The sequence below is a fragment of the Oncorhynchus mykiss genome, chromosome Y (assembly GCF_013265735.2).
Source record: "Oncorhynchus mykiss isolate Arlee chromosome Y, USDA_OmykA_1.1, whole genome shotgun sequence".
In the NCBI taxonomy this organism is placed as follows: domain Eukaryota; kingdom Metazoa; phylum Chordata; class Actinopteri; order Salmoniformes; family Salmonidae; genus Oncorhynchus; species Oncorhynchus mykiss.
Window position 1 is genome coordinate 20,084,950 of NC_048593.1, and position 11,779 is coordinate 20,096,728.

The 11,779-nt window shown below is 41.4% G+C and overlaps 1 protein-coding gene across 2 annotated transcripts; it reads right to left on the minus strand.

Annotated features, from left to right (window-relative positions):
- Positions 1-3,275: 3,275 nt before the first annotated feature.
- LOC110509788 (ADP-ribosylation factor-like protein 3) lies at positions 3,276-8,746 on the minus strand. 2 transcript variants are annotated; one of them, XM_021590894.2, is made up of 6 exons: positions 8,625-8,746; positions 7,344-7,487; positions 6,681-6,797; positions 6,528-6,578; positions 6,215-6,400; positions 3,276-4,143 (listed from the first exon to the last, which is right to left on the minus strand). In XM_021590894.2, the coding sequence occupies exons 1-6, from the start codon at positions 8,625-8,627 to the stop codon at positions 4,096-4,098; spliced, it is 549 nt and encodes a 182-aa protein (XP_021446569.1). In that variant the 5' UTR covers positions 8,628-8,746; the 3' UTR covers positions 3,276-4,095. The 2 variants fall into 2 exon arrangements, with proteins under 2 accessions (XP_021446569.1, XP_021446568.1); XM_021590893.2 differs by lacking the exon at positions 8,625-8,746 and having other exon boundaries at positions 7,344-7,505.
- Positions 8,747-11,779: the final 3,033 nt, after the last annotated feature.

The window sequence follows — 11,779 nt, forward strand, 5'->3', positions numbered from 1 at the left end:
TCAATCTGTCTTTCTGTCCTTCGTTTCCCCTGTGTGGGAGGCCGGTGTTCTGGGGTAAGAAGCTGGGAAAGTCCCATGATTTATGGCCTACTGCAGGCCTGACTGCCTCTCGCCTCAGCGAGGTTAGCAGTGAGGGTAACGAGGGTTGATTGCTTCGCTCTATTCTCTTATTTGGGAAATCCTATATTGTTCATTGGGATTTATTGTCACTCTCATCCTCTGCAGTTTGTGATCTGATTAACATCATATTTGGGAAAGGGAAACAACTTTGAGTGCATTTTATTAGTTTGATTATTACATTGTGTGGTTCAGATGTTAATAATTAAGCAATGCAGAGAGAGAGAGTTATGGAGATTTTATCACCTGTCTCACATGGTAGACTTTCATTTCCCTGTTATATTTTTTTCACTTTTCACCTTTAGAAGAGCACTACATGCACCCCATAAAACTATAAACACCTATTTATACACTGGACAAACCCAAGAGCTAAACTTGTGATTCTTTATTTAATTTTCTCAGAACTTAAATGCAACTCCTTATAGATTTCCTCATTTCAGTAGAAAATATATGAAATACTTTTTTAGAATCCATTTCATTAATACGTTCATCTTTACATTACATGTTTCTCTGCTTAGGTAGAGTGATGACCACTATTGCTTTCAAGTGTACCAAAGCAGCAAACCACAGTGAATATGGATGGATCACACTTGTGCATGGTCTACAAAACCCTCCATACTCTATGCTGACTGTTGAATCACCTTGAGGTCCAGTTGAATACTCCTGCTCTCGTTTTGCCTCAGATGGAGGATCAACAGACTTCGGGTTATTAAAGCCAGCCAAGCTTACATGGAGAGCACGGCACACGGCAGAATATTGTGACTCAAGGCCAGAGGAGGAGGTTTGTTTTTATCATGGCAAAGCACCCAAATCATGTTGGTATGAAGAGGGCTATATAAATGCAAATTGTATTGGAGATCTATTAGAGTCCTGGAAAAGGGTTGTATGTAAATGTCTATAAGACCACAGTGGAGCACTCAGCCCAGGCAGATTAGTATGGGCTGCGATAAAAGACAAAATAGAAATAAAAAAAATGGAATTGCCTTGTGGTAAATCATGGTGAACAAGGTGAGAACTTCACTGAATGGTTGAGGTATTCTATGTGATTTATTGTATATGCAAGAGAGATGTATTGAAGAGAGATTGTTGTAAATGCGCCAGTGTCAGAGATTGGTGGGTGCAGTTCATAGTATTTGCTTTACTACGGAAAGAACTCTCATGCATAAAATGTGATCGTGTTCAAATTCTAAGGTACGAAATCCAGAGATCATTAGAGTTGCGTTTCGTAGTAATTTGGGGCTTTTATTGTAGTGGTGCAAATTCTCTAGTCTAGACGAACTACATTAGTCCAGCCCAATGAGAGTGAGAAACAAGGGAAAGTTTAAATCGGCTAAATCATTTCTTGCTTTGCTTGTTTGTGTCCTAAAGGATACTGAATAATGACTTTATTTTACCCTATAAAATCACAACCAATATAGATCAATTAATTAAGCCCATAACATAAACTCATCACATACACATGTTGAAATGTATGTTGTTGAAAAACAGTACAAGTACTATGCAACAAGAGGGGACATGTGAGTGCCTTGAGCAAGCATTGTCATGGAGATCAATAGTAGAGAAATAGTGCCCTCTAGTAATTTTCTAGTAGAAGCGCAGGCATTCCTGTCTGACATGCTTGGGCCTTAGTAGCTAGGTTTCTATCCAATTTGCAACAGATTTTCATGGGAATTTTCTGGAATCTGCATGAAACAATATGCACATTATCCCACCAGTGTGTTGCCAAGAAACAGATTTATTACAGATAAAAGTATGTGCTTGATAACATAGTCCAACTCAATCATCAAGTTTGCAGACAACACAACGAGACAGCCTACAGGGAGGAGGTGAGGGCACTTGGAGTGTGGTGTCAGGAAAACAACCTCTCACTCAACGTCAACAAAACAAAGGAGAAGATCGTAGACTTCAGGAAACAGCAGAGGGAGCACCCCCCTATCCACATCAAAGGGACAGCAGTGGAGAAGGTGGAAAGTTAAGTTCCTGGGCATACACATCACAGACAAACTGAAATTGTCCACCCCCAAAGACAGTGTGGTGAAGAAGGCACAACAGCACGTCTTCAACCTCAGGAGGCTGAAGAAATGTGGCTTGTCACCCAAAACCCTGACAAACTTTTACAGATGCACAACCGAGAGCATCCTGTCGGCAACTGCACCGCCCTCAACCGCAAGGCTCTCTAGAGGCTTGTGTAGTGTGCACAACGCATCACCGGGGGCAAATTACCTGCCCTCCATGACACTTACAGCACTGGATGTCACAGGAAGGCCAAAAATTTCATCAAGGACAACAACCACCCGAGCCACTGTCTATTCACACCGCTACCATCCAGAAGGCGAGGTCAGTTCAGGTGCATCAAATAGCTTCTATCTCAAGGCCATCAGACTGCTAAACAACAATCACTAACTCAGAGGCTGCTACCTACATTGAGACCCAATCACTAGTCACACTTTAAACAATGGCACTTTAATCTTACATTACTCATATCACATGCATATTCTGTATTTTATACCACCTACTGCACCTTGCCTATGCCGCTCGACCATCGCTCATCCATATACCTATATGTACATATTCTCATTCACCCCTTTAGATTTGTGTGTATTAGGTAGATGTTGAGGAATTGTTAGATTACTTGTTTAATATTAATGCACTGTTGGAACTAGAAGCACAAGCATTTCACTACACTCGCATTAACATCTGTGTATGTGATAAATACATTTTGATTTGCACATAAAATAACTTTTGCGGTTAAATTCCCCTGTACCGAAGAAAAAAATACAAGTTAAATGGGTTGCCATCACATTTTCAACTCTATTGATGTTTTTGTCACAAAAACGGATTAGTTAGCCTTATAGAACATTTGCCCCACTGTGTGGGTCGGCTACCTACATGAGATTATTACGGATAATAGAAGCGATAAAATGTGTTTGTTAAATGGTAGCCAAGCATCGATCATCATGTCACCAGAATAAGACCCTCAATACTTATTGAAAAGGTGCATCAAGCTTTCCCGAGTCATAGTGGGAGGACCACATAACATCATTGCGTGACTCCAAGTTGACTTCGATATGATAGTTATTAAATCAATATTTGCGAATTAAGGCGTTTCAACTGCCATTTCGCGCATAATTTATTTTACCGACACAAAAAGATCAGAACATTTTGAACAAACACATTTTATTTGTTAATTCTTTAGGTAATTAAATTGGCATGAAATGGTTGGATAGAAACCTGGTTACTGATACAGAGCAGGATATTTCCCTGCCCCACTGGTACTAAGGACAGAGTTTCAATCACATACAAGCAAACAAAGTACCCACTGGGCAAAAACTGGTTGAATCAACATTGTTTCCACATCATTTCAACCCAAAATAATCTATGTGATAACATGGAATCAACATGGAAAACTAAATGTCATCAACATAAGGGCATGTTGTGTTTTTTTTTCACCCAACTTTTAACCGAAATCCAATGACACGATGAAAGTTTTTGTTTATTTCACGTTGAATTCAGGTTAGTTGACAACTCAACCAAATGTAAATCAAAACTAGACGTTAGAACTGATGTCTGTGCCCAGTGGGTCGTGTCTATTCAGCTGTTCATTCTTAAAAAACTACTTTCATAATGTAGACATCTTCACAATAAGCCTCCTGACTATTACAAAAAGGTGGCAAAAGTAAGCACACAGAAATGACAGTGGAGTAATATCTGAATAATTGAAATGTTTAAATAATAACGTATATACAGTATATACAACTGGAGAAGCATTAATAAAATGCTGGTAATGTCAACATTACAGAAACTTTCTCTTTAAAGTATTTACTCTATTGCAACTGGCTCAGGATCTAGTCCAAAAAATATCACAATACTTTTAAAACATATTATGACAGCAAGTCAAAAGCTTTGATAATAAACACCACTCCACCTTTCACCTCCTACCCTTCGTTTGAGTCTTTGGGAATAAGTATACCCCTGGCGTCACTTCTTACGAACTGCTATGTTCTTGCACACCCACGTCATGCCATCCTATAAAGTAAGTAAACAGACTCATATTACACCGGCATAGTATTAAACGTTAGTGTGCAATCAGTGTCTATGATGCTCTCTAAATGTTCGTACAGTATGTGTGTGTTGTGTGCAAATGTAGTGTACGGGCGGTGTGTGTGTACAGTGCATTCTGAAATGATTCAGAACCCTTGACTTTTCCACATCTTGTTACGTTACAGCCTTATTCTAAAATGGATTAAATGAATATTTTTCCTCATCCATCCACACACCATAATGACAAATCGAAAACAGGTTTTTAGAAATGTTTGCTAATTTATAAAAAATAATAAACCGAAAAAACATATTTACATCATAAGTATTCAGACCCTTTGCTATGATACTCGAAATTGAGCACAGGTGCATCCTGTTTCCATTGATCATCCTCGAGATGTTTCTACAACTTGAGTGGAGTCCACCTGTGGGAAATTCAATTAATTGGACATGATTTGTAAAGGCCTGTCTATATAAGGTCCCACAGTTGACGGTGCATGTCAGATAAAAAAACCAAACCATGAGGTCGAAGGAATTGTCTGTAGAGCTCGGAGACATGATTGTGTCGAGGCACAGATCTATGGAAGGGTAACAGAACATGTTTGCAACATTGAAGGTCCCCAAGAACACAGTCGCCTCCATCATTCTTAAATGGAAGAAGTTTGGAACCACCAAGACTCTTCCTAGAGCTGGCCGCCCAGCCAAACTGAGCAATCGGGGAAGAAGGGACATGTTCAAGGAGGTGACCAAGAACCTGAAGGTCACTCTGAAAGAGCTCCAGAGTTCCTCTGTGGAGATGGGAGAACCTTTCAGAATGACAACCATATCTGCAGCACTCCACCAAGGATGTATAGTAGAGTGGCCAGACGGAAGACAATCCTCAGTAAAAGGCACATGACAGCCAGCTTGGAGTTTGCCAAAAGGCTTCTAAAGGACACTCAGACCATAAGAAACAAGATTCTCTGTTCTGATGAAAACAAGATTGAACTCTTTGGCCTGAATGCCAAGCGTCACGTCTGGAGGAAACCTGGTAACATCCGTACGGTGAAGCATGGTGGTGGCAGCATCATGCTGTGGGGATGTTTTTCAGCGGCAGGGACTGGGAGACTAGTCAGGTTGAATGAAGCAAAGTACAGAGAGATCCTTGATGAAAACCTGCTCCAGAGCGCTCAGGACAACAACCCTTCCAACAGGACAACAATCCTAAGCACACAGCCAAGACAACACAGGGGTGGCTTCGAGGCCTCCCGAGTGGTGTAGTGGTCTAAGGCACTGCATCGCAGTGCTAGCTGTGGCACTAGAGATTCTGGGTTTGAGTCCAGGCTCTGTTGAGCCGGCCGCAACTGGGAGACCCATGGGGTGGCACACAATTGGGTCACGTCTGGGTTAGGGGAGGGTTTGGTTGGCAGGGATGTTCTTGTCCAACCGCACACTAGAGACTCCTGTGGTGGGCCGGGCGGAGTGCACGCCGACGGGGTCGCCAGGTGTACGGTGTTTCCTTTGACACATTGGTACGGCTGGATTCCGGGTTAAGTGGGCAGTGTGTCAAGAAGCAGTGTGGCTTCTTGGGGTTTATTGGGGGACACACGGCTCTCGACCTTTGCCTCTCCCGAGTCCTTACAGGAGTTGTAGCGATGAGACAAGACTGTAACTACTAATTGGATACAACGAAATTGGGGTGAAAACGGGTTAAAAAAAAATAAAAGTATATATAAAAAAAATGTACAACAAGGAATGGCTTTGGGATAAGTCTCTGAATGTCCTTGAGTGGCCCAGCTAGAGCCCAGACTTGAATCCAATCAAACATCTCTGGAGAGACCTGAAAATAGCTGTGCAGCAAAGTCCCCATCCAACCTAACAGAGCTTGAGAGGATCTGCAAATACAGGTGTGCCAAGCTTGTAGCGTCATACCCAAGAAGACTCAAGGCTGTAATCGCTGCCAAAGGTGCAACAAAGTACTGAGTAATGGGTCTGAATACTTATGTAAATGTAATATTTGTTTTTTCTTTTTAATACATTTGCAAAAATGTCTAAACCACCGTAGATGTGTGTTTTATACCTGTACTCCCTCTGCGGTAATTGCAGAGCAGGCCTGGATCTGCCATACCCGGTCTCTGATGGTGTGCAGGTTGAGACCCTCAGCTAGCTCTGATGCAGGAGCCGCAGTCATCAGGTCCTGCTTGTTGGCAAATATCAACAGTGGCACCATGCTCAACTTCTCTTCTTCCATCAACTCAGCTAGCTCCTGTGTGTTTGTGTGTGTGTAAGAGAAGGGCGGGGGAGGGGTTCAATCAATAACTGCATCAAAATAGGGATATCAGAAGACAGCTGAATAGAATATTGTGCATTTTTACAGACTGGTGCCGCTTTACCTGACCTGTCTCTTCAAAGCGTTTCCTGTCTGAACTGTCAATCACATAGATCTGTGACGAAGATGGACAGAGGAGAGTATTAGTGACAGATAGCTTGATACGGTTGAACCTTTCTGTCTCCATTTATTTGTGGTCAGAACTTTTTGGACCTACCAGTACGTCTGTGTTCTCAAAGTAGTTCCTCCAGTACGGGCGGATCTTGCGCTGGCCTCCAATGTCCCAAACATTTAGCTTAAATCCCTGGGACTGCATGCTCTTTATGTTGAATCCCTGTGGACAGAGGAGGAGAATGCCCATCAATGCAATGCTTTAGACAGTTTGTGATCACTGTGAGCATGTGTAACTATGCTTTCATGAGTGTCTGAGCTGTGTTTATGCTATTGTCTGTATCCAGGGTTGGGCAGGTTACTTCCTAAATGTAATCTTTTACAGTTACTAGTTAGTTACCTGTCAAATTGTATTCAGTAATGTACATTTTGGAACACCCAAACACAGTAAAGTAATATGTTTACTCTGTTACTTTTGGATTACTTTCCCCTTAAGAGGCATTAGAAGATCACAAAAAGGATTCATCAAATGCATTTGGTGCGTCATCATAGTGATCTCTGCATTTTTATTTTTATTTTGCTACATAATTTCTGAATTTAAAAGTAATCAAAGTAGTCATCTAGTTTTTCAAAAGTATCTGTAATCTGATTACAATATTTTTAATGGTAACGTAACTGATTGCAGGTATTGTTTCTTCTAATAAGTTAATATGTAACTGATTACATATAATCAATTACTCCCCAATCCTGTGTACATCAGTACATTTACCTGAGTAGGGGTGATGTGGCTGACATCCTCTGAGGCCAGCTGTTTAAGCAGGGTGGTCTTGCCAGCGTTGTCCAGCCCTAGCAACAGTAACCGCACCTCCTGGTCCGGAGAGTGCTTCAGTCTTCGCAGAATCGACAGCAAACCCTGCAGTTCATCACACATCCAGGTCAGGTGACATCATGACAAACAGCACAAGTTGGTATTTAGGTTATAGCTATGTAATGAAATAAGAACCTAGGCAACAAGGCATTAGGTTCAAACATAATTAACAGCAGGTGGTCCAGCTACAAACAACTTATGTTCTGTTAACAGGGTTACCTGAAAGCACATTATTGCATAACAGAGCCAACACACCAGGGCAGAAATAATGCGGAGGCCAGGGGCCAGGGGCAACCTCAGCCAATCACGAAACGCCCTGGTGTGATTGGGTTTGGCATGGCACAGATTAATCAAGACGAGCCCGAGCTCTGTGTGCAGGAGGAAATAAGCACTAAGAGCACAGATTTAACTGTTAGCCTCTTGCCATGGCCTACTTTCACACCACCTTTGATTGGACAGTTGAGACATGTGCACAGCACGAAGACTCTTCCAGTGTTGAGGGAGGCTTAAGAGGTCTTCTTATTCACTGCTGTCACTGTACTTTTTGATCTAGCCAACTAAATAGACAGCAGATTCTCTACCCACATCCTTGTGATATAGTTCATGTCACAATCACTGTAGATTACATGCAATCTGAGTAGGCAACAATAATTAGGACTAGCTAAATAAATTGAAAGACTACACGTGTCACGGGTGATTCTGTAGTCAGCTTGGAGGATGAATGTATTTTCAAAGGTTTGGGGTACTTTATTACTGCAGGAATCAGTAATATGGTATCAAGCCGTACTTGTTAATTTAAATAACTGATTACCAACCACAAGTTAAAAAGGTGTCCATAACATTTGAAACGTTGTCACTGTTATTAGCTAGCTATAGCTTGCCTATGCGTAACCTTACTTGACAGATAAGACATGGTATTATTTGTTATAAAGTTATGTTCTGACAGTAACAACAGTAATTCATTATTTACATGAATGACAATAAGCATGCCCTGCCAGGTAGACCTTTTTGGCAGGTACAGGCTGTACTGTAGCTAACGTTAACTGTTAGCTGTTAGAAAGCTACGTTAAAGTTAGTCGCGTCGCACTTTTTGGATAACTGCCTAACGTTACTCTCTCACCCATACGATATTGCATTTAGCTCAATTCCAACTTTATGTTGATCATATTGCAGGGTACTTACCATGGTTTGCTCAGCTAGTGGCTCCTGTTCGGGCTCAGTGAGTGGATTAGCTAGCTAGCTAGTAGCATTTGACTGTATTCATTCTGAACAGCTGAAAAGCTCCCCGTAGCTATGGTAGCCGTGACGTCACCATAAACAACGACCTGGGCCATTATTTGGCCGGGCACGAGACCCATTTATATCTACGATTATTTCAGTTTTTATGAATAGGAATGGCCAATCTTAATAAGTGATCTCTTACTAAATTGTCTTCATTTCCAGTGCTTGTGACTCACTCAGACAAATAGTCTACAGCAGGGATTTCGCAAGTATGGCTAACTGCGGCCGAGAGCATAGGCGAGTTGGTGTGTCGAAAGGAGTGAGTGTGTGTGGAAAGCGAATACGGTAATATGGCATATTTGTTGTCACACAAGACCGTTATGCGTGGCTGATTGGGCTGCACAACAAATCGATAAACCGGCAAACAGTGCACTGGTGTATGGACATCCTGCCGACCTGAGACCTGACCAATAGTGTGCAACTGCAGCCCGCAATTCGGCAGTTCCCCCCTCAATCATTCCATTGGTACATTTATGAACACCCCCGCTCCCCCCTCGAACAATTCAATTCAAGAGGCTTTATTGGCATGGGAAACATATGTTAACTTTGTCTAAGCAAATTAGGTAGATAGTATACAAAAGTTAAATAAACAATAAAAATGAACAGTTAACATTACACTCACAGAAGTTCCAAAATAATAAAGACATAAATGTCATTTATGTATATATACACAGTGTTGTTACGATGTACAAATGGTTAAAGTACAAAAGGGAAAATAAATAAGCATAAATATGGGTTATATTTACAATGGAGTTTGTTTTTCACTGGTTGACCTTTTCTTGTAGCAACAGGTCACAATCTTGCTGCTGTGATGGCACACTGTGGTATTTTACCCAGTAGACAGTAGACATGGGAGTTCATCAAAATCAGGTTTGTTTTCAAATTCTTTGTGGATCTGTGTAATCTGAGGGAAAAATGTGTCTCTAATGTGGTCATACATTAGGCAGGAGGTTAGGAAGTGCCGCTCAGTTTCCACCTCAATTTGTGGGCAGTGTGCCCATAGCCTGTAGCCTGTCTTCTCGAACATCTCATTGGTTCTGTGCACCCCACTGTTTACGAGTGTATGGCTAGCTATAGCTACCCCTGCCCCTTCATCAAATCAAAAGTTATTGGTCACATACAATTGGTTAGTAGATGTCAATGCGAGCGTAGCAAAATGCTTGTGCTTCTAGTTCCAACAGTACAGTAATATCTAACGAGTGATCTAACAATTCCTCAACATTTACCTAATACACACAAATCTAACGGGGTGAATGAGAATATGTACATATAAGTATATGAATGAGCGATGGACGAGCGGCATAGGCAAGGTGCAATAGATGGTATAAAATACAGTATATGCATGTGATATGAGTAATGTAAGATATGTAAACATGATTAAAGTGGCATTATTTAAAGTGGCATTGTTTAAAATGACTAGTGATCCGTTTATTAAAGTGTCCAGTGATTGGGTCTCAATGTAGGCAGCAGCTTCTGATTGTGATTGCTGTTTAGCAGTCTGATGGCCTTGAGAATGAAAAATAGCTTCTCTCTCTCGGTCCCAGCTTTGATGCACCTGTACTGACTTCACCTTCTGGATGATAGCGATGTGAACAGACAGTGGCTCGGGTGGTTGTAGTCCCTGATGATACTTTTGGCCTTCCTGTGACATCAGGTGCTGTAGGTGTCATGGAGGGCAGGTAGTTTGCCCCCGGTGTTTTTTCTACATATTCCCCAAGGTGTCTACAGCATTGTGACGTAGTTTCACGCCTTTATGTTGAAGAATAAGTGTAAGCGGCTACATTGCGCAAGTGGTCACCTGATGGCTCTGAGTGATTCTTGCGTAAAATACAGAGGTAGCCATTTTTCCTCTCGCTCCTACTGAAAAACATTTGCTATCTCACTGGGAGTCTCGTGAGTGAAAACATCCGAAGCTCATCAAAGGTAAACAATTTAATTTAATTGCTTTTCTGATTTTCGTGACCAAGTTACCTGCTGCTAGCTGGACATAATGCTATGCTAGGCTATCGATAAACTTACACAAATGCTTGTCTTGCTTTGGCTGTAAAGCATATTTTGAAAATCTGAGATGACAGGGGGATTAACAAAAGGCTAAGCTGTGTTTCAATATATTTCACTTGTGAATTTCATGAATAGGAATATTTATGTCCGTTGCGTTATGCTAATTAGTGTCAGATGATGACAACGATCCCAGACACGGGAAGGAGTTACAACAAGTTAAGAGGTCCCAGTTTTTGAATGTGGCATATGTACCACAGTACAGTTGAAGTCGGACGTTCACATACACTTAGGTTGGAGTCATTAAAACTCGTTTTTTCAACCACTCCACAATTTTCTTGTTAACAAACTATAGTTTTGGCATGTTGGTTAGGACATCTACTTTGTGCATGACACAAGTAATTTTTCCAACAATTGTTTACAGACAGATTATTTCACTTACCATTTACTGTATCACAATTGGGTCAGAAGTGGGTCAGAAGTTTACATACACTAAGTTGACTGTGCCTTTAAACACCTTCCAGAAAATGATGTCATGGCGTTAGAAGCTTCTGATAGGTTAATTGACATAATTTGAGTCAGTTGGAGGTGTACCAGTGGATGCATTTCAAGGCCTACCTTCTAACTCAGTGCCTCTTTGCTTGACATCATGGGAAAACCAAAAGAAATCAGCCAAGACCTCAGGAAAAAAATTGTAGACCTCAGCAAGTCTGGTTCATCCTTGGGAACAATTTCCAAACTCCTGAAGGTATCACGTTCATCTGTACAAACAATAGTACACAAGTATAAGCACCATTGGACCGCGCAGCTGTCATACCGCTCAGGAAGGAGACGTGTTCTGTCTCCTAGAGATGAACGTACTTTGGTGTGACTCAATCCCAGAACAACAGCAAAGGACCTTGTGAAGATGCTGGAGGAAACAGGTACAAAAGTAATACACACAGTGGGGCAAAAAAATAGTTAGCCACCAATTGTGCAAGTTCTCCCACTTAAAAAGATGAGAGAGGCCTGTAATGTTCATCATAGGTACACTTCAACTATGACAGACAAAATGAGAA